The 23,858-nt window shown below is 37.9% G+C and overlaps 1 protein-coding gene across 1 annotated transcript in view; it reads left to right on the top strand.

Annotated features, from left to right (window-relative positions):
* The first annotated feature begins 303 nt into the window (after positions 1–303).
* Positions 304–23,858, top strand: part of KNDC1 (kinase non-catalytic C-lobe domain containing 1) — a 57,154-nt gene continuing 33,599 nt past the window's right edge. The window contains 5 exon segments of the mRNA XM_027908869.1: positions 304–490; positions 3,964–4,162; positions 7,471–7,529; positions 21,727–21,873; positions 23,707–23,824. Of these exon segments, the coding sequence (XP_027764670.1) occupies positions 380–490; positions 3,964–4,162; positions 7,471–7,529; positions 21,727–21,873; positions 23,707–23,824 (634 nt within the window). The 5' untranslated portion in view covers positions 304–379.

Here is a 23,858-nt window from a genome sequence, read left to right on the forward strand (position 1 = left end):
CCAGCGGGGCAGACCGGCCGGGAGGACACACCGCGCTCTGCGGCCACCCCGCCGTGGCTGCCGGGGCCGCCCGGGGCGCGGCGGGCGGGCGGCGCCGCAGGAGGGCGGGCGGCGCCGCAGTGAGGCCGCGCGGGCGAGGCAGCGGCGGCCGTTGCCATGGCAGCGCTGCCCCGGCCCGCGGCTTGAGCGGCGGCGCGGGAGGGGCGGGGGCGCCCCACGGTCGGGCCCGGCCCGCGAACGGGTTAAAGCGGGCGGGCGGCGCCGCGGGGGTCGCGGCTGGGGGCAGCCTGCGGGCGGGTGAGGGGAATGGGCCGAGGGCCGTGCTCCGGGCGCATAGGGAGGCTGCGGAGGTGAAGCCTCTGCTCCCTCGCCCGGCGGGATGGAGGCTCTTGGCGCCGCAGAGGACGTGTTTTATGACGAGGAGGAGGAGGAGGAGGAGGCGGCGAACTGCTACGATTTCGAGCCTCTGCCGACGCTGCTGGAGGACGAGGTGAGTGTGGCAGGTGCGGGGACGGAGCCGCCGCCCTTGCGCTCACCTGTGGTGAGGCGGCCGGGCCGGGCCGGGCCAGGGGAGCGGCCGGCCCGCGGCGGCAGCGCCGTGAGCTCCCCGTGTGCCCCCGCCGGCTCCTCGCCGCCCCTGCCCGCCGGTCCCAGCCAGCAAGTTGGGCTTGGCCCATCCCCGTGCACCTTCTCCATACAACAGCAAAGTCACGGTCCTCGAATGCGGGATGTCTCGTCACTGCTGTCATAGCCGTGGGCTAATGCTGCAGTCGGCGAGTACGTGTCCTTGTCGCACTCGGTGAAGGGAAATTTACACGGGCACAGCTATTTTCAGAAGCTACCAACCAGTTTTGTGTACAGCCGCATATTGCTGCCCTGTGCAAAAAGGCCTTTGACACTGAGAAATTAAAAAAAAAGCCCAAACCCATCAAACTGTTATATCTGTTTGTTCAGTTGTTATGCCCAATAACCTGTAGCTAAACCCTGTTCTTGTCATCACGTTTGTCTGGATTTATTACTGGGTTTGCACTTGCTTTTTATTGCTCCTTCTCGTCTTTGTATCTTTCCACATGATGTGTGTTTCTTACTCCCTAGGGAATATTTGGGCAAAATGCTTGGAGTTTCCTTCTTTTTTTTTTTTTTTTTTTTTAAAGTAAAAGTTTGGTGAGCCATATGTGAGCTGCTCATTTCCCACACCAGATCTTGCAAACTTTCTTATTTGCTATGTCAGGAATCTAAGCTGAATTAGGATTTAAAAGTGAGTTTGAAAATGCAAAGTCCTTTTCAGCTTCCCTAAGTCATCGAATGGCTCAGCAGTTTGACTCTTCTGCCATCTGTAGTGTTCAGTGCAGTAGGCCCTCTGGACTCACCCATGCAAGACATAGAAGGAAGGTGGTAATGGCCTCATTTTTACACATTAGCTTAAGTTTTAAGGGTATTTCCTCAGAATGGGAGAGAAAGCTGAGGGTCAACTCTTACGTATGAGAAAGACCTGGGCCCATTTTTCATACCTGGTCAATATATACTTTAATTGTGGGTCCCATCTATTTAGTTACTCCAGAAACATAAATAGTTTCAGTACTTTTGTTGAGACAATGAGCGTAACCTATCACCTGGTGATTAGAGAAGTTAATAAAAAAGGGCTGCTCTGAAGAGTACTCAGAGAGCTTACTCAGGCAACCCAGTGTTTTTTTTCAAATGTGATGAATTTAATTAATAGTTGCTTTCCACATTTTCTGTGTTTCTGGAATAGACGGATTTGAAGTTTGTGTGAATTATCATGGCAAAAAGACTAAGTTGCCAGAAAGCTGTGAATGCTGTTGTACTGAACTCCCAACTGCTTAGTCATTTAGTGCATTTCTCATCATTGTACCCAATATAAGGAATGAGGTTGGTGTCTGATGCATGTGGGTTTTTGCCAGTATGTGAAGCAGAATCTGACTGATCTGAACAGTAGGAATTGCTGAGGATGAGGATATGTTTCAAATTCCTTTCTCTACTAGAACTTTTCTTTGTTTCACACTCCTTAATATTTAATTTAAATTTTTTTGGGAAGTTGTCTTTGGCCAATAATTTACCTTCTCTACTTGCTCTCTCTTAATATCTCTGCTTAGTTATATGCTACTAAACTGTTTTATACTTGCTGAAGAAACTATAAGGGGAAAGTGTGAACTAAAGTAAATAATAAAGCATGTTTGTCTGACCTGTTCACTTTTCATAGTTTTTAAATAGTAGTAAAACTAGGCTCTTTTATACAACTGTCTTTTGCTGAAAGAGGCAAAAGAAAAGAGGCATCAGCATCTCTGTGGCCCAAAGTATTGAAGTAGTAGCTTGCCGGAAGATTCAGATTGCCAGAATCTCCTGTGTTAGTCTTAAAAGGATGTTTTTCTCCCAGGGCAAAAACTCTGGTTTTGTGTCGCTTTGGGGATGCAAACTAGTCAACTGCATGTCTCCGTGTTTTCAGTGCTTTGTTCTCTACAAAGGCCTTGCTTTGCTACAATAGCAGCTTGAATAACTAAGGTCAAGATAGTGTGATCATTTGGGAAATACAAGGTTTCTGCGAAGTAAATAACTTATTGTCCTGAAGCACTGAAAATAGAAAGACTTGCTAATGGTAGTCTCTTGCTTTATTTATTGTTTTATTTTCACTTAGGCATTGAAGATGGGAGCCACTGAACATTCATAGGCCTTTTATTCTTTTTCCTTTTTTTTTCTTTCTCTGTATTGCATGACTGTCTCATTTCTTGAAATGAAGATAAGCTTATTCTGACATGAGATCATCACTTCTCATTTACTTCCCAAATAACCACAAGACAAACATGGTTTTGGAGGTTTATACTGTAGGTGTCATTGCTGGTAATTATCTGCAGTGAAGTTCGGCCTCGAAGCTTGACTCAAAAGAAATTCTATTACATCCTTCCATTCAATGTACATTTAATGTCATTGAGAAGTATAGTCTTTAGTTTAAATTACTTACATATAAATGAGAAAACACTATGTAAGTAATCGTGGTTATAGCTCTGATGCAGAGTAACTTCTGTAGATTACCTTCTTTTTTTTTTACCTTATTTTTTCCTTAGAGGTGGAATTGATGTTTTGTTTGAGTCTTTTTTTATCATTCCTTTAAGTTCGTGAAAACTTTACTTCTGTAGCTGTAATGTAGTAGCTTTGTATTCTAAAAAATGTCCATAGAAACGCTAGCCGCTTTGAGACAAGCGTTGTTTCTGAACATCTTGACCAGTAAAGCCACATTAGGGACACATTTTTTTGGAACTGAACTCTTCATAGCCTTACTGTGATAACAGGGTCAATGCAAGTTGACTTACAGTTTAGGACAGTAACTTAGAAATTAAGTCCATGACCTGCTTTTGATCACTAAGAGCTCTGAGGGAGGCCTAGGACAACCAAAGGGATTTTAAGACAAATTATAAGAACAGTTTTCCTATGGCATGTTTGGCTTTTGAATGTTTATTAAGTGGTCTACACCACTTAACTTCATAACTGCATCATTCTTAAGATAGTCTAATTTAGAGGGCACTTTTTCCCAGATCACAGGGGAGAAGTGCTGTGACGAGGGTTTTTAAGTAGTTTATGTAAAGGCACCTGGGAGCGCTGGAGAGAGGCATAGATGAAACAAAATGTTTTAACTTAGTCTCTCTGCTTTTACCTCCAAGGGGTCTGTTTCACTAACTGTGATACAATGTTTATGTAACTTACGGATCTCTCGTTTTAAATAACTTCGTTAGCATACTTTGATATCTTTGTTCGAGTTAACTATGCTTAAAACACTCTGTGTTATGAGGAAAGATGGGCTTGGTGTTTGTTGGGGTGTTAATCAGTGTCCTAGAAAGTCTGAGAATTTGCTGGAAACATCACTTGTAGCCAATTGTGTCAAACGTAATCTATGATATACGAAGTAGTGTCATGAAATCCAGGGTAATTTATTAATTCATATCTTGGCAGGAGAATGTGTCCCTTGCTGATATTTTGTCACTGCGGGATAGCTGTCTTACTGAGCAAGATATTTGGGCAATTTGCCTGGAGTGTTGCCATTCTCTGAAGAGCATTGCCCATTCTGCAATCTTCCAGACACTCTGCATCACTCCTGACACTTTGGCTTTTAACACCAATGGCAATGTATGCTTCATGGAACAGCTCAGTGGTAAGTATTTGTGTTTCCAGGCTATTTGTTTTAGAACTGTGGAAACTTACAGTGAGAAACTGCAGTAAAATATAACATTCTAATTTTGAAGACAAATAAAATAAAGATAAAAACTTATTTGGGAGTGCGTGTGTATAGGTCCATATGAAACTACATGTTCAGTTTTGTAATTGAACAAAGGCTGCTATGAGTTTGCTTAGAAAATTCCTCTTAGTTATTTTAAGACTTATCCTGGTGATATCTTATGTCCATTTCAAATGCTGTAGATTATGTGTTTGTGTATCTGTGGGCTCAAGTCTTTACCTGTGTAAAACCCATCCTTGCTCTCTTCCAGATCTTCTAATTTCATAGATATGTTCTATTTTTAGAGAAATTTGATATTCAGTGTATCGTGGTGATTGTGAACTTAAAGAATGGGGCAATTCTAGTATACATTTGCTGTTTAAAAGGAAAGCCCTCTCTTCAATAAGGGCCTTTTTTAAATTTATTTTTAGCGCTTTCTCTTGAAAAAAGAATTATTATTTTTTTAAGTCACAATTTTTAGACTCGCCAAGTGTGGGGACTGACTGAGAAATTAATTTTAATGTTAGAAAGGAGTATGGAGTAGCATGTAAGATCCTCAGGTCTTGCAGCAGGTGAACAGGGGGATGCTTAACTTTAAAAAAACTTCGGGTTTAGCAGAGACGAAAAAGCATGTTATTGTTGCTCTTCCCTTCTCACATGATCCACCTCAAGATGATGGATCTTGAGCCTATTAATGATCTTACAGAACAACAGAAAAAAACCCAAACAACTCTTATTTGATGGTACTTCTGAAATTATGTCAACCTATAACTAGGAGAACCATTCTAGTCTATATACACACACTATTCAAGTTTTTATTGTGTTTTCTTTAACAAAATTTTTTTAAAATCCATGTCAGAATAAGTGCTTGTTATTTTAGTCAAAATCTACATCACAGTATTTAAAAAAATAGTAGATAAAAAAATAAGGTAAGGCAACAAATGAAGATGTTGCCTTCTTTAGAATTAAAGATGGTATTTCAAATAAACACGTAACTTAATAAAGTGCAGTTATTAAAGATGAAAACATATCTTCATAAATGCTGTGATGTATCTTTTTTGTTAAATTTTTCAAGTATATGTGACTCAACTTTTAGTTTCATATTAATAGGGTAATGTGGAATCAATTTCCTTCATTTGAAGGAGCTTGTCGTACTTTGAAATTAAAAAAAAGAAAAAGAAGCTGGCTTTGTACAAGCCAAGGGTATATAAAAGACTTGTTGAAGAGAATAAATCTAGTGGATGAAAAATGCCCCTCAACTAAAATCTTTGCTTGCAGATGGGAAAGAAAAAAATCAATTTCTTTTTGAATGTGTTAGTCTAGTTGAATAGCTGGCGAACAATTGATCCAGGAATTTGTTGTATTCAAGTGCTTAAAATCTGGGATAAAAAATTCCTATGCAATGCAAATATACAAAGATTTAATTCCCTGAGGTCATGTTAGTCTCTAAGGAAGAGACTTGTTATAAGTTATCTTTAAAAAAAAAAGTTGTATTTTCCCTGGCAATGCAAAAAGTTATGTTTATATTCTGTTTCACATGCTCCACCGTGTCTTTGGCTCCTTCTGTTTCCCTCAGATCTTGTTACTATTTGGTTAAAATATAGTTTGTTAGATAGGAACTTGAGGAGGTTGTCCTTTTTGCTTCCTTGTAGTTGTTGCCTATAGATTTATTCTTCCAGAAGAAAATTATAACCTCCGGATTTGCTTGTCAGTAAGGGAAAATGAACAGTCTGTCGTCTCTGCTTTAGCAGCAAGTTCTACTTCCTGCAGGTTCTGTGTTGCTAAAGTGACAAACATTCAATAGGATGTTCTGCCAAGGGGTCTGATATCTTCTTGTCTCTTGAGATCAAACAAATTTCCATTGTAAACATTATATTAGAAGAATACAGTAAGCTGTACCAGCAGTAAAGATTGTGTACTTCTACAGCCTTAAAAGTGTTCTGTGGAAAGAAAGTGAGAAGGTAGCGTGGAGGTGAAAAGAAGCAGAAGTCTGCAGGTGGGAAAGAGGGGAAGAAAACATCTGTCCATTAGTTCCTTTCCCCTTTTGCCTCCTCCCCAAAATATCAGGAAAAAATGTGGGGGTGGGTAAGGAATACAAAATTAGTTGCATACCCCTCCTTTCAGTGGGGAAGTAGGATTGGGAACATCATAAGGAGCTGTAAATCAGTGAGTAGCATCTGGATAGTCAGCTGTGCCATGTAGCTGCAATATCTGAATATGCAAAAAAAGAAGTCCTCTCCAATAGTCTCTTCCATATAACTGAGTTTAGTATCTTCACAATAAGAGCTTTGCATTTCACTTCTAAAATACAGGCACAAGAGTTCTATTAAACCTAAAGCTATGATGAGTATGCTATGCCTCTGAGCATACTAATTTTTTTCTCCTTGTTGAGAAGGGAAACATAATTTTTGCTTGCAAATTATCTCAGTCATCCACTGAGCTTCTCAAAAGGATAGCTTAGGTAAGTTGAATAAGTATGTGAAGAGTAGGTTTTCAGTCGTGCACTTGTTTAATTCCATAGTGTTCTTTACTGGGTTCATCGGTACATACTGGTGGCATCAGTATGGTGTGATACTACATACCTGCTTGGATGCAGCAACAACATCAGTCTCTCTTAAGATCTTTCCTTCCTTCCTTCTATCTCTTCACTCAGAGTTGTCTGCTGCAGCAGCTCTGCTAAACCACACGTGCATGGGGAATTTGCTGCCTCAGCTTTTTTATCATAAGTAAAACAAGCTAATCAGAAAGGTCAGAGTTCTAAGCTGGCCTGTAGATGAAGGGGCAATTAGCTGTTCAGATTGGGTTTGCTGCTTGAACCCATATCACCCAGGTCCGCAGTGGAAAATAGTGAATGAAAGTGTTCCATTAATCAAATCAAACCTCTGAGCCACACCAGCTTAGGTGATAACTTGGTCCAGACATTAATGTCTGAAGGCAAGAAGTGGTTAGACATGTTAAGTGTATTTCTTTGTGGGTGTTTAATCTGTTTTGTTCTTAGTAGGAAAATTATGGTATCTTCTTGCAGAAAGTTTGAAAACAACAAATTATTTTACTTCCAATAGTAGAAGCATCGATAACAAGTTCTTTGTACATCAAACATGAGTGAAACAAAATACTGCTGTACACTGTTTCTTTTGTATCAGATAATTAAATTTGTATCATCAAATTGCTTTGTGCTTGTTTTTTTTTTTAAACAAGTAGGACTACTAATTTCTAATCTGACATGTTTCCTTTTGCTTCCAAAGATGATCCAGAGGGTGCCTTTGTTCCACCAGAATTTGATATCACCGGTAACACTTTCGAGGCAAGTTCATAAATTTATCTGTAAAATAGAGGGGAAGTTAATAATTTTAGTACTTCTGGCAGTACCAAATGCTTAGCATTTTTAACATGTAATTTTAAAACTTTTAAACCACAAAAATGCTGGTTTGTGGTCAGTAGTAAATAGTGCTGTTTAGATATGTTTTGTGGAAATAAAAATTAAACTTAAAATACTATATTAATTGTCTGTATAAACAGTTGCTCACTAACTGCTAAAATGAGAATCTATTTTGACTGAATAATGTGCTGCCCTAAACCACAGCTGGTCTATATTATGTTCACTGGTATCCTTCACTGGTTACATTTGCTTGTTTGGGGACTAGTCATGAACTTTTATGACTAAATATAAAATTTGTTTGCCATCCTCTTCAATAAAATAATTCAGGGAAGGGTAATCAGCAATTTTATCTTTGATTTAATGAAGAAACAAATTACTATCTGTTGCTTTGCAATGCACAAATGCTCTACATTGTTAAATTAAATTAGATTTAAATTGTTTATACTAATTCATTAGCCTCCCAAGTCAACCATCTCATTGCATGCTGCAGGAGCACTTGCTTGCTTAATATCCTTTTTCTTAATACACAATTTTTTCTGCCATGTGTTCTTAGATAATTCAAATGTTTTAATCAGCAACACATTCAAGTCAAGGTACGTAAAAAAAATCTGGTGCTTTATAATTCACACAAGTATCTTTTGCTTTTCATCATTACAACCTTCATAGTCATGTTTATAGTTCTCTGTATTTTCTTGGGACTGGGCAGTGGTGAGGAGGAGGAGATGTGGACCTTGGAACTGTGAAGAACTGCATGCAAAATGAGAATGATAAGGCAGGAAGGGTAGTATAATAGGGCTCCCAGAGTATGAAGTAGTACAGTCTTTGAAGATTAGAGATGCAACATTTCTCCCTGTTGCTGTGCTTTGTTACTGTATCTGTTTAGGTCAGCAGAGCTCTAGTGATTTTGTGCTCACTCTCCCTGTCACCCCCATGCTGATTTGTGGAGAGTCTTTTTTGGGGGGACAGGGAGTCAGTGCAAGTGGAGGATCTTTCGGAGGTAGCCTGCATGGCATGTAAACTTGGTAAGTGTAGTAGCCTTTATATTCAGATGTAGTTATGGAAAGCAAGACCCACAGGTGACTATTTTTGGAGTTTTTTTTTTTTGTTGTGCTTCTGAAGCTGGACTTAAGATTCTACCTAAATATGTTCTCCATCCCTTAACAAGCTTCCAAGACTTGACACAGAAACACTTAAAAGATTTGTGGAATTATTAGCTCCTTTGGCAAACTTTCATTTCCCCCAGCTGTTTTTCCTCCCTTAGGAGTTGCTGAACTGGTATGCATATGGCAAATAGATACACTCAAAGAGGTTCAGAAACTGAGGAGATAGAACAAGGTGAAGTAGGAATTTGGGAAGGCTGGGGGAAAACTAAGTGACCTGAAATTTTAGTTCTGTATGATATACAAGGCCATTGTATCCCTCTTGGATAAAACTTACCTGTGCACAGATTTATTGTTGAGCTCTTCTCTTTCAGCAGAACTTACCAGCCTGTTAAGCGCCAGTGAATCCCAATACCAAGCACAGCACAATTAGACAGTCAGTGACAGCTGTTTGAGTCAGGAGTGGCTCTGAACATTGACCCCTTTACTCTTTTTGCAAAGGTCAGTGAAGATACGTTAAGTCCCACATTTGTGTGGAAGGCAGGCAACATGCTCTGCCTTCTATGTTGTGAAGTGGGGTGAGGGTTGGGTACTCTGATTTCTGTTCAGTGCTGCTGTTTCTTGATCTAGTAGATTGGGAAGCCTGCAAAGCAGAGAGAGCAGTGCTATGAGTATTGTTGCCTCAGCTGTTTTTCACTGACCATCTTAAAGAAACGTGCAAAACTGAAAAGTGAGGGCTTTCCCCTGCATTGAGACAGAGATATATTGTTCTGCTCTGGGATTTGTGTGCATTTTGTCAGACAGCTGTGGGATTCAGATATTTGTGGAACTTTCAAAGTTTTACTTCTTACCATTTGTAGAGTTTACTTGTGTTTTTAACTGCTTTAGTACCAGACCAAATTCTACCAAAGATTCCACACTGATCTCTGCTTGTTTTTGCATTTGCAGTTTCCAAGGCCTGCAGTGGGTTAATCCTTACATACTTGTTACAAGGGTTTTATAAACTGTAATCTTTCCAAGCTGCCTGTTTCCTTCTTGGTGTTAATACGTCAAGTTCTCTCTTCCAAAGGTATTGATAACTTTTGTCTATACCCTCTACTCCACTGTAACCTCCTATGGTGCAATAGAAGAATAGCACTGCTTTCTATACACCTCTCTGAGGAAACCCTGGACCCTTGTGCTTTCTCAGTATTACAAGATTCTTTGTACTATTCCAATAAGCTGCCCTTTTTACAGGGCATCAAGTCTTGTGTGTTACTGCTTGCTCCTTCCTTGGTAGTGACGTGACTCGGTTGTTCTTTGTTCAAGGAGTGTTTTTGCAGCTGCTTGCTTTGTTTAGAACAATAGGAAGTAGTGTCTGTATTGAAACTGTCCAATGTCAATATAAAGAGAAAAAATTAGTTTTGGAACTACTAATTATGTTCAGGATGATCTTTGATAGCTGTTACTCCAATGTCAAAGCTCAGCTGATTTAAAATAGTTATGTCAGCCAGAGGTTTCGCTCAATTTGAGTGTGACCTATTTTGTGGCTTCTAATGTGGAGGCACACAATGAGATTTGTATGGCTACTGGATGACTTCTTCCTCTTTAAACTCCTTTTAAAAAAAATCTGTCAATTAAAGCTACAGTTATTTCAACAAGAGATGTTTTGTTTCCTGCTTGGTGAATTACTGATCCAGACCTCTAATGGAATTGTGACTCCAGCCTAATTAGTTACTAAACTTAGCTGGCACTCACAAGCACACAAGGGTAACAGACGCAGGAAACAAATTGAAATGCATTACTGTCCTGGTGTCTGAAACAACACTATTAAAAATTTCAGTTTCTAGTTGGAATTTCAAATAGCAAGAGGTCTAAAGCTTTGTCCAAATGACAATGCACAGAACTGAAAAGTAATTGATTTCATGTGGTTTGTTTTAGACTTGTGCCTTGTTTCCTGATCTGCTCTCAATTTGTAAAGTGGAAATAATAACAGCAACTTCAGTTACTGTTGAGAGCAGAAAGGTGAAAACTAGCCCTTCAGGGAGCTGTCAGCTTCAGTGTCAGATGTAGAATAGACATTTTAGAGAGAAGTATGGTTAAGAAGGAATTAGCTGTGAAAGGGGCCTTTGGTGCCAACAGTGAAATGTGGCTGACTTTCCAACTGGTGGCTTTAGTGCTGCTGCAGTTCCAGCGTGTGGGTTGGAGGAAGGATTGTAGTTTCTGAGGGTCTCAAGAGACCTTGAAATTACTGTGTTGCTGAGTGGTTGGAGTGGCATTGAATAGGGCAGTTCTGTTATGTCCTCTTCCAGGTTTAAGCATTGTCACAGTGCGAGTGCAGAAAGGCAGCCAAGCAGGTACCACTGATCTCTAGGACAGCACTGAAATAAAACAGAGAATCTCCTGGGTATCTGTTCATGGTAATTTTTTTCTCCAACTTTGCTTTCTCCTTACAGACTAGGACACTACTTGTGTCCCAGTAACTGCACTGTTAAGAATTGGTGCTTCAAATAGAGGGAACAGAACATAAACTTTAGAGTTGTAAACCGTACTGTGACTCCAAAGAAAGGGTGAATTTCTATATAGTGCACTTATTATCATTTGCGTTTTTATTCTTCACGCAGATGCAGGTATGTGATGTGACTGGGCTCAGTAAAAGTTTTCACATCACTGAAGTTGTCACTTGCCTGCATTGATGGAAAGATGTCACTTCCTGCTTTTCCTCTAAATTGGAAATTGTGTCTGAATTTGCTATAGCAAGTGTTGACCACAGTTTTGTTCTCATTGAATCTTGATCTAGAAGTCAGAAACATCTGGAGTATAAAGACTAGCCTGTAATTTTGTGATGTTTTACTCATACTACTATAGAGAGCAGCAAAGAATGTGAATTTTTCTGTGGTAGAAAAACATGGAGACCAAGATGCAGAAATACATGTTTGAAGCTTCTTTTAAAATTTGCCCTGATTGTCTCCTCTGGATAGGAAGAGCTTTAGCATTTTTGTTGATGAAAATGGTTCTTATTTAATTTTCTTGCCCTGGGCAATACGGTGCTAGACTTGTGAAATTTGACCAATGGGAGGCTCAACAGGAATAGTTAAATATTGGTGAGTTCATTAATAGCCTTACTTCTATCACTACAATAGAAGATTGCCTCAGGTTAAAAACATTGGGTATCTCAAACTAGTTTCAAATAGCTATTTGTCTGCATCACAAAACTGCCATTGAGACTGACACAGAGGTTCATTGATGTGGAACCCCACATTTCTGAGATATGAGCTTTCAGTGAGATGAAGGACCAGTGTCTGCTGTGTGTGAACTTGCATTTATAATCTTTTAATAATGTGGCTATTCAATTTGGCTTTTTCTAGTGAACCTCTGTGACAGAAATCAGTGAATTTTCAGTCTTGTCTGCCTAGTTTTGGTTGGGTTTTTGGTATTTTTTTTATCTCAAGGAGACTGGGTAATGCTTCTGTTAATGGCTTATTGTTTAGAGTGATAAAATACAGTAGTTCAGAAACTCAGTGTGCAGCAGGACAAAAACTTTTCAAAAATTAAAGAACTGAAACAGTTAGAGTTAAATACTACCTTGAAGAGAAGGAGGAAGTACTGCATAGAGAAGAGAAGAATATTTTCTCATCTAGAATTTGTTCTTATTCTTACCTATCAGGGCAGGAATAGGGTATGCTAATCTTTCACCTGGGAGAGAATCAGACCCAGAAAAGGCTGACTGCTGCCTGTCTCAGTTAAAATGTCATAGCTGTCAATTTGCAGTTCTCGGTGGGTTGTCATTGATTTATATTATATAAAAAATGTCCAAGTGTTTCAGCAACCTTAAAAAGAAACAAATCTACACAAAGTGGTATAACTAATGCAAACAGAATGTAGTGCATTGCTTTTGAAAACTAAATAATTAAGATTCATATTGCTTATTCCTAGGAAATGTGACAAGGCAGTTGGATTGATATATACCATGTACATACAAATGAATATAAATGCACGGGTTGAAGTGCCAAATGAAACATACTGTTCTATAGAATAGATAAAGAAAGAAAGGTACGGGGGGGAAGATGCCTCTGTGTGTGTGTATATATATATATGTATGTATGTATGTATCTTGATCCTGCTGAAGAAAACCGAGCTGACAGTTTGCTGCTGCAGTATTTCTCAATAGCTGATCATTACTAATCTAGTGCTCATGTCTCAGCTGCGGGTCCTTCACTAAATGTGAAAGCCTTCAACTTCTAAATCAAAACAGCAGAAGGTATAAAGGAAGTCTTCTCTTTGTTACTTTCCTGGTCTTTTAAAGTAGTAGCTTTGAATGCTTTGAGATTATTTCTATTGTTCTATTCTTTCTTTAGCTCTCAGTGCAGGATGAAAAAAGAAAACTTTTTATATGTTCTCCTAGAGGGGTTTTTGGGTTTGTGTTTATCTCATGGGGGAAGCAAGTCTTTTGAAACACTTAGTGCCTTTTTTCTTGAGTTCTGTTTCCCTTAGTTTAATGTAGCCTCCCCTTGATACCAATTCTGTCTAACAGCAGCAAGGCTTGTCATCAGCAAATGGTAACTTATCTCCTCCTATGGTCTAAACCATTCTATCTTCTGGGTGTTATTTAAAGCTTTTTCTTTAGTGACAAAAATAAATTACTTTCGTTTGGTTACCTCTGCCTCTACTGTGCTATAGAAGAGGAAGTGGAATCCTCCTGCTCTTGCTTTTATATCATTGTCCCAATTGAGATTTCTTTCAGGAACTTAGTACTGGGCAAGTAATACCCTTTAGTTGCTTTACACAAAGTTAGCAAATGGAAGAATGGGGCCAATGGGAGTTTTCTTTTACAGCAGTCTTTGTTTTGTTTGTTTGTTTTCTTTTAATGCCTAGTATATCTTAAAGTTTTATGATTTGATTGCCTTAAAAACTTAAGAGCTGGTTGCTTAGTTCTGGTCTTTTCTAGGAGGCTTTTTTGAGCATATTGCCAGTATTTTTACAATTTTCCTCTAAATGTGAAACAGCTTTTTAGACTGGCTTATATTTTTACTGGAAACAGTCTGTCCTCTAGGCAGAAAAATGTCCTCAGAAGAGAAATTACTGTATAAGTAATCTGATCAATGAAAATATAGAGAATTTTAGGTTTCTTCGTTACTCAGCTATAAGATTCCTATAAAAAGACATTATTAAACCTAAGATACATATTTTCCCCAATATTAATGAAGACTATCCCCTGATGTACAAAAGCATCTTATTTAAGAATTTTGGTTTTGTGAGAAGAAGGATAGGAGTGAACAGAGAACTTTGTGTTCTGTCCTAAAATGGTTGATTCTTGTAGTAGTTGAAGTTCAGTCTTTTAGAAGCCTGAGGGGCTGTGCTGGATAAATTTGCAGATGGTCTCCATCGTGAGAAAAAACTGTGTGAAAGAGACCAGATTGTTTTATCCTGTTAGACTTGTGTGGTGTCATAAAACTCTAGACTTCTTAATGCTAAAATGCACAAATGTTTGTCTCGAGCTTCTTCCACATAAACTCTTCTGATTACTACTGATACTTCCTCAGCTGTGGATGAAGTTGTCTTCTTTAGTCCAGGTATCATTATCTATTTCTAGTGCTGCCCATTCAAACTGATTTCTTTGGTGGACCCACCATCATACTCATCTTAATTTTCTCTGGCCCTCTCCACTTATTTCCATCATTTACTCATTAGAATGATTGACAATGCTGTTGAAATGTAAGCCTGAACTCTTAAAGGGAACATGGAGACTGCCAGCAGAATTATTCCTTATCATTACTTGATATCAGAAGATTTCTCTTTTGTTAATTTAATGTTTGTTTTACATGGATATTCAGGTCACTAAGAGATCATTGCTACAGTGAATCTGGAGACTTTATAGTCCCTGGAATAATGAAAATCATTTGTTACCATTTGCTTGAACTGAAATAGAGCCATTTCACCAGCATGTGAGAACATTCATAAATACCACTATTTTTGAAAGGTTCAGAAACCAATTGACTTAAGAGTATATGGTAAAATGGATGACTTCCTAATCTCTGGATAAAATCTCAAAACTAGTTCAGTTTCCGCTGTGAATTGGATCGTCGTAGAATTATCGTCTTGGGCTGTGGAGATTTGGTCAACAGAGCCTTCAGGATTGTGACAACACGGTTGTCACTCACACATCACTCTCCTTAGTTACAGCATTTCCAAAATCCATAGAAAAATAATAGAGAACATGCTGTTGAAGATGAGAATAATGTCTCCTGAAACATTCATTGATTGTGACTTAAGTATTCTTAGATAGCCTTGTAACAGGTTTTGTATAAATTTCTCAGTGTATATATATATACTGCAGGATTCTTGAATGTTGGAGCCCTTTAACCAAGTTTTAAAAACCAAAAAACCCCAAACACAAAACCACCAAAAAAACCCCAGCCAAACCTCCTCTCCTCCTTTCTCTTAGCTGGAGTATGACTTCTGTGCTTGAGTAGAGAAGGAGCAAGGTTTACTCCTGCAGAAAACATTTCCCTGTGAAACAATCAAACTTAAAAAAAACCTTACCAAACTGAAACCAGGCTACAACCTCTACCCTCTCCAAAAAAACATTCCTTTTGTTTACATTCCTGATATATACAATGAGAGCCACCTATTCATTGGCTGTTTCTGTCACGTACAGCTGTTCTGTGAAAATTAATGTTTTGAATGTTGTCTTAAGAAGATATTATAAAGTGGGGTAAGTTCAGAAGAGTTTGGCCAGCTTTTATATTTACATTTCGTCTTGTATGTTCCTAGTCGGGGGGAAAAAAAAAGAAGCAAAATCTACATAGATTATTATCTACATAGATTATTATTTCAAAGAAGAGTCTGGATGTCATTGATTCATGTCATGATAAAAGAACTGGGGTGCTATTCTAGTGTATTGGCCCAGAGTGTTCTTAAGTGGGAGTGTAGCAATTCATTTTTTCAGCTCCAAAATATGTAATGAGTATTCCTCAATACAGAAGGGTGTGAATACATTACTCAGAGTGACAGACGTTACCAGTAGGCAGCGTCTCTTAGGTTTAAGATTCAAAGAATATATTTTTTTTAATAAAAAACTTCAGTAACTATGAATAACATCATATTTGCCATAAAATCAAAAACATCTTACACAGCTGAGAGAAGACTGCACCAGTCTGCTCAGCATGCATCCAACTGTTTCTCAGGCTTCCTTGTTTCTATGCCTACAGGGAATAAATTGTGTTAGCTTAATTAAGTGATAAATGAATTACCTATGGCAGGTAACTTAAAAGTAAGGCGGTTAATGGCTGAGAAATCATAAGGAGAGCTGTGACACATGAAACTCTGTTTCAAAGGGAGTTTAAAAAAATAGCATTGTTCAAGAAGCTTTAAAGATGAATGTGAGTAACTTCTGCAATCTAACCTCTGAGGTCTTCAGCAGTTTTATTGCAATGTTCTTCCTTACCTGTCATAATTATACTCCTGCAGTCATGCAGGAGAGGAGTCAATTAGTGTGCTATTCATCTGTGTTGGGATGCTGATCTTAGTGATTAAGGGGATGGAAGTGAAAGTGGGATGGAAGTGTAAGAAACTTGTTCGTAATTTGTGTCTTCACCCTTAAACACATGAGTAATTTCATTAAAGTAGTGTGGTTTAAATTTGGTCAAGCTTCTGTGTATGTTCATCTTCACATGACTTCCACTGTCAGTGGCTTAAGATATATTTCAGTCTTCACTACAGTAGTTAAGGTAACAGCTTCTTGAAACTATATTGAGATCAGTTGAAAAAAATAGTTTTTTTTTTTTTTTTTTTTTTTTTGGTCTTCCCTGGGTGTAGCTCTGAATTGACATTAGATGCTGTCAAATTAGTCTATGGACAGCAATCAACATAGTCATATTGAAAGCCAAAACCTATTGTTACAGTAGTGTTTGTAGGTAGCACCGAGAGTGCTGTAAAGGTATTGTAAGGTTTTTTTAAACAATATCTCCTTTCAAAAAGGCTTAAAAAAACCCCAAAAAAACCCACAAAAACAAAACAAAAGAAAACCCAAAACACAAACTCTGAGGTTTGTCAAAAAGTATTCAAAAAAGCTTACAAAAGACTAAAAAACTGATTTTTTTCAAATCTATCAAACCACACAGTTGCTGCCCGAAGTTTGCAATGTTTGCAAATGAACAAGATACAAAAGAGTTTGTAAAAGAAAACTGAGAAAACCATCGTGGAAAAACTGTTTAATTTTTTTGAACACATTTTAATCTTGTAGGATCTTCAGTAGGTTCATACATTGCAAATCTTCTTTATGGGGAATTAACAAATATTTGGCTCAAGTAAGAGTGTCAGAACAGACTGGTGGCCAACCTGATAAAATTAGCAGTAAAATAAATTTCCAGAACCAGATGGTGAAATTGCTTCTTTTATGAAGGCTTTTACTTCAAGTAATACTCTTTAGCCTGGAAGAGAATGCCCCAAGGGAGAAGCTCTGCTAGGAATCTGTGGAGTGTGCTGTGGCAGCAGCCATGGAGTGATTATTTGTCAGCTCTCATAAATGAAGTAGGTAGCAACAATAAGGGTGGACTTAAAAAGAGGAAATGCTACTTTTTTATGCAGTAAACTGTGGAAATTCTTGCTGCAAAGCGTAGATGCAAAAAGGTTGAGTGTGGATAGAGTTTAAACAAATTCATGGAGATAAAACTGTTGTCATGAATCATTTGAGACATGAAGCCCACAGCTATAAAACTGAGATTAGGTTGATGTACTAGGTAGTCTTCCTCAGTTCAAACTGAATGATATAAATATAGATCACAAGAAACCAAAACGTAGTAAAATGCAGGGACTAGATAAGATTCAGCCATAATATGTGTGATACATGCTCTTTCCAAGTGTGTTTAGATTTTCACAGAATCACAGAATATGCTGAGTTGGAAAGGACCCACAAGAATCATTGAGTCCAACTCCTGGCCCTGCACGGGACCATCCATCCCCAAGAGTCACACAATGAGAGTATCATCCAAACCCTTCTTGCACTCAGGCTTGGTGCTGTGACCACTGCCCTGAGTAGCCTGTTCCAGTGCCCAACAAGCCTCTGTGTGAAGAAACTTTTCCTGATATCCAACCTAAATCTTCCCTGGCACAACTTCAGGCCATCCCCTTGGATCCCATCACTGGTCACCACAGAGAAGAGATCAGTGCCTGCTGCTCTGCTTCCCCTCATGAGGAAGTTGTAACTGCAGTGAGGTCTCCCCCCAGTCTCCTCTTCTCCAGGCTGAACACACCAAGTGCCCTCAGCCTCTCCTCATACTCCTCAAGGCCCTTCCCCTTTTGTTGCCTTCCTTTGGACGTTCTCTAAGAGCTCCATATCTTTCTTACACTGTGGTGACCAGTATTCAAGGTGAGGCTGCACCAATGCAGAGCAGAGAGGGACAATCCCCTCCCTCGACCAGCTGGCGATGCTTTGCGATGCCTGATGCCCCCCTCCTTACGTTGTTGTATTGCTTTGTAGATGATTGTATGTGTGAAGCCTTGCTTGTGTTTTGCGATATAAACCGATGACCTGATGTTTGCCTAACAACATATTAAAACTTGAAAGCTTTCACTTATTTTTTAGGTAGATTAAAAAGCAATTTGAGAGTTGAAATACCTGCAAACTTTGGCTGTGAGAAAATCTGACCTTTACCTGCCTTTGGTCCCACTACTTTTTTAGAAGTCTTTTGGGGAAGAGTTTTTTTCAGATGAAGTGAACTGTAGGTAGAAGGGACAAATGGCAATTACAGCTTCAGTAGAAAATGTTTTTCCAGCATTTGCTATCAATTCAAGCTAGAGTATGTGTTTTGTGTATAGTCTACAGTGGTTTAACACTTTTAGCACATTCTGCAGACTAATTATACATCCAGTGTGCCAAATGACTATAAAGCTAATATTTAATACAGCGCCATCCAGTAATACAGTTATGCAGAAAGGCATTTAGTCCCTTTGTAGCAAAGGAAAGTATTAAAAGTAATAGGCCTATTTCCCTTTCATTTTCCTGCTGAAGAATTTTACTGTCTTTTGTGTAAAAATAGTACATTTAGAGTGACTACATGGAAAAATGACATAGGTAAATATTAAATGTTGTCTCCCAGTAGTAATTTTCTCAAGCATTACCTTGGATTTCTTTATAAAATGTTGAGTTTTGTAACAAGACTGAAGCTTTCATTTACGGAACCTTTAAATGCTTTGAATTGTGAAAGGGTGAAAGCATCTATATCTGTGCAATCTCAATTAAAAAAAAAAAAAGAAAAGAAAAACTGCAAGGTAAAATAAAAGTCAGATGTGAATGTCAAAACTAAGAGTTGTCATCCTGTAGGTTGTCATTTAGTCAGAAATACTTTACAGAGAATACTAGTTGTATTATGGTCTTTCTTTTTCAATTCTTCAGAAGACCTACATTTCTGAACACAGTGAAAATCTCAATACAAAATATAAATGGTCATTATTCGTAATTGTAATATGTTAAATGCTTATGCAGTCACTATTCAAAAGCTCTTTTGTCAACTTTTTTCTGTAGAGTTTGTCTGCAAGTATGAGTTCCTAGAGAAGTTTAGTTCTGTCAAACAGTAAAACAACAATGCCTCTGTCGTGGTCTGTGTGTTGTAGACTTGGAGCTTTTACTTCCTCTGCTGATCTTTTGATTTGCAGATTTTAAAACTAGAGTAGATCATTATTGTTCTCTGATTTCACTTCCTTTAGTGTTAAATGGTCATAAAATGGCATGCAGGAAAGCAAATAACTTTTGATTATATCTGATAGAAGCTTTTTTTGAAAGTATTTCAATCATGATAAAAAATTTTAACCTGATGGCAGAAGCTGCCCTCTCCCTTGGTAAGTGCTTCCAGTACAGTCTGATCATTTAAAAAAAAATGTAGTATCTTCATCTTTTGAATTTTTATCTTTTGTATGTGTGTTTCTTGTGTCTTTTTGTGTCTTGGAAACCACTCTAGTATTAAAAATTATTTTGATTTGAAGCTACTTGTATGATTATGACCTTTAAATTTTTCTCCGAAATACATGAGCTCCCTTAGCATGTTGCTGAAAGAAAGACTTCAAGGACCTCAAATCAACTTGTGACTCTTTAAATTTCTTTTTTTGTGTGTGTGTTGCTGTTGTGATTTTCAGAGAGCACTTTATTTCCATGGTGGTCTACAATGATGATTTACCTACAATTCCTGTTATATTTACTAACTTTGGTCTAAGAGTATATGTATTCTCTAAGACAAAATCTGAGGAGCTGGTTTCCTAATGTGTCTTTCCCCCCTCCTTTTTGAAGCTGATACTGTGGGGCAGCCTTGCTGCATGGTTTATGTATTTTAGTAACAAGTGACATTTAGTCTTTTTCACTTAAAAGTCTTTTTAGGAATTGTTAAGAGGTTGCCTTGGAGTTATTTGGGGTTTTTTTTCAGGATCTTTCTGGAAATGCATCCTATTTATCAGCTATTAATATTATTCTCATCCTGTAATGCAAAATACCTATAATTCAAAAGCTATTCTCCTTTTCTAGATTTAATATAGATTTAAACCGAGGCATGTGGTGGGGAGTTGGTTTGTTTTTCTTTTGTAAGGTGGTTTTTTTGTTGGTTTGTTTTGTTGGATTTTTTTGGTAGTGGGCTTGTTTGGTTTTTGGGTTTTTTTACGGGTGTTTTTTTCAGAAATTAAGGGAAAAAAGCTTTCATAATTCTTTAATAACATTCGGTACCAGTTCTGGCCGGTCTTCCAAAAAAGGAAAGGTTGTTTGCTGTCCTTTCCTAACTCTTACCCTCCACAGAGCATACTGAAGAATCCTTAGCTTGCTTGTGAAATTTTTTTCATTGAGAGCAGCCACTTCTAATGAGCATTAGGCATTTCATACTTAAGAATTTGCCTTATTTATTGCATATACTCATCTTGCTCTCCTTTCCCAGAAAGTAAAATTTTCTTCCTGAGCCTAAACAGTGTGATAAGTAGAAGCAGATTTGATGCATTAACTTGGGGAATGCCCCACCTAGTGGATGATCACAAACTCATTTTCTCGTTCCTCCTGTTATGACAGACTTACATTAATCATGTATACTTCCAGCTCAGGAGACTGAATAGCCAGATTTAATGTACAGGCATGGTCATTATTTTATTTATGTATGTATCTGTAAATCTGAGAGGGCTGTGTTCAGTACACTTGAATTCCTGGCTATACTGCATCATCATTGAAAGGTTTACACAAACTTGCACTTATAATCTTGCTTATAAATTTTACTGAATTGTGTTCTCTGACTTGAACATAAAATACAGGCCATCGTGGATAAATTATCATTACTCCTAAAGTAGATCTGAGAAGGTCTTTGTTTTTTTTAGTCTTTTTTGGTTTTTCCCCCAAGAAGCAGAATAATTGTAAAATTAGAGGTAGCTGTGTTTTATGGCAAATGTGTTGCATTAGCACTGGATTTAAAAAAATTGCTGGTTCACCACCATTTTTATTTGAGCTCATCTCAAGGTTGTGGACTTTGAGAAGCAGAGGTGGCAAACGTGGAGTATTTTTAAAAATTCTTTATTAAGTGTCTTCAGAAACAAGTGGTATTATGCTGTATTTTTTCTGCTTGCTTTCTTTATGCTTGATAGCACTTATAAAATTTGCTATATATAGAACTTCTTGTCAAATTAATATTTTGTTTCCCTGCTAAGAGGAATGTCACTTCAATCTCCCAGCATGCTTCTAACTTAATACTTACACACAAACACAGAAGTCCGAGTTTTATGTCAAACTGTAGCCTGATGTAATACATGTAATACTGATTATTGATGAGGAAGGAAAAAAAGTTCTAGCTGGACCCCATAAGATTATTTCTTTCTGTTTGCAATAAGTATATCACCCAAGGCAGGACTGAAACTGGTTTTGTTCTTCATGGTTAAATTAGACCAGCTTTTCAGCAAACTGTTACCTTGTAAATTAAAATTGAAAACAGTGTAAACTGTGTCCTGTGTGATCTTGAAGCTTTGGTGGAAGGAGAAAGAGAATTGGTAGCATATTTAATGTCTCTTTTTTGAACTTCATGCAGGCACACATCTACTCTTTGGGTGCAACACTGAAAGCAGCAATAGAATATATAGTAGAACCTGAGACAGAATCAGAATTTGGCCAAGATCTGCACACTCTACTGGAACAAATGCAAGAAGAGAATCCTGAAAATAGGCCAGATATTGAGGTAAAACAGCCCTACATAATTTTCTGTTTAAAAGAAAAGTTAGAAAAATATTTCTTTGTGTTCTCATTAACAGAGAATGGTTTTGATATGCTCGAGTTTTGCAGGAAAGCTGAGCTGTTTCCAGACTGAGCAGAAATTAATCTTTTTTCCTACTCTAATGGAAATACAACCTGAAAAGATGATGTAAATGCTTGGCAGTGCTTTGATTTTTTTTTTTTTTTAAGAGGGTTGGGTGAATACACTGGTGGACCTAAATATTTCATTAACTATTTCTTCCCATTTAATATTTAGTTTACAAAGAGAGAGTCATTAGACATAAGAGCACAGGTATTATACTGTGAAATTTGTATGATGATTGGATTGCATTTAAGAAGAGGATGGAGGGAGCCATGCCACAGAAACGTCTGTTCCACAGCATGTTCAAAACAATGCTGTTTGAAGCATTACTACTAAGCTGTTTTTCTGTAAATATGTAAAAACTTCGTAGTATTTCATTATATATCTTTATTCGAACTTGTATTTTATTCTATTTAGCCTCTTATTTTACCTTTAGTTGTTGGAAAGAATTTGAAACTGTATAGTATTCTTCAAGCTGATGTTTTCAAAGAATTTACATTCTGTTGGCTACCTAATAGTGTGTTATTTCACATTAATATGTGAAAGTTTAGCTTTAATGTTTTTGCAGACTTTGAGAATGTAGCCATAGAATAACGGTTGTCCAATGTGACTTTTCTTGGACTCAGTTTTTCTACTCAGAATAGTGCTATCTACTTTTCTGTGGGGTTTTTTTGTAGGTTTTTCTTCTTCCTGAGCTGATAGTGTACAGTGGTCTGTAGTCCCTGAAAGCTATTGCTGAACCAAAAAGAATGTGTGTCAGGGCTGGTCTAGGGTAATATATTAAGGTCGCTTTGTGTGTATGTTTTTTTCTGTTCCTTTTCCATTGGGTGGAATGGAGTTGGGGAGCTATATGGAGGGAAAACCCATAGGCATTTCTAGGGATTTCACTGGACACCAGCACAGCTGGACACCTGATTCCCTTTTTCCTGTCCTTCCTTACTCCAGTGTGTGAACCTACAGCACCAATTTCTTCCTTTCACTCACAACAGCAGAAGAGCAGCTGAGTAAGTTAATGGGAAAGAGCATCTCCTCGGAGCTATGTGAGGAGACGGTGGGATGCATTTGGAAATGCAGCTCTCTGCTCCTTCCCACCCAAAGGGACAGGTTTTTAAATGTGTGAATATCTGTAGTTAACTGTGTATGAGACCAGTGCTAATGCTATCAAATGGTGCTCAGGCTAGAGATTAGAGATATGAAGTACTGTTACTTCTTGTGAGCTAATAAAGATGACTTTCTCTAATGGGGAATAGTGCTTTCTAGATATTTGTATTTTGCAGTTTTTAAAAGATCCAGGGTTTACTTTTAATGTAATTTCAGGAACATTCATCATCCTGCCCATGTCACTCAATTCAAGTGAATCACTGGCTGTTTAAAAAAGTACTCAACACTAGCTTTTTACATTTCAGTATGTTATTCATAAAGAATAAAATTCAAGATAATTTTTATCAGTTGTTCTTGGTGTTCTAACTGTAGGCTAAAACTTGAACTGTATTAAATGATTTCATAATAGCCCATGGTAAAAAACAGAAATTAATTCAACTACATAATAGAAACACAGTATAATGAATAGTGCAAGAAAGACCTCCAGTGTAGTATAGTATAAATTCAGATGCAATGTGGGAGTTCAAATGATTCACTTTAGTCAAAATTCACAAATCTATTCATTATTATTCTTATTTTTCATCATAATAAGTATTTAATGTTAATTTTCTCTAGAGCATTTTGTCATTATGTGAAGAAAAAATGAAGATTGCCTCCTCAAGTAATATTTGTCGAAGCCTCTCTGCTGTTGGAAGAAGAGTTCTTTCAATTGAATCATTTGGTGCTTCTCAAGGTAATCTTAAAATGTATTTAGTCTAGAACTTTAG

Source organism: Empidonax traillii, unplaced genomic scaffold (assembly GCF_003031625.1).
Source record: "Empidonax traillii isolate 1590-97213 ecotype Southwest subspecies unplaced genomic scaffold, ASM303162v1 scaffold27:size3997909, whole genome shotgun sequence".
In the NCBI taxonomy this organism is placed as follows: domain Eukaryota; kingdom Metazoa; phylum Chordata; class Aves; order Passeriformes; family Tyrannidae; genus Empidonax; species Empidonax traillii.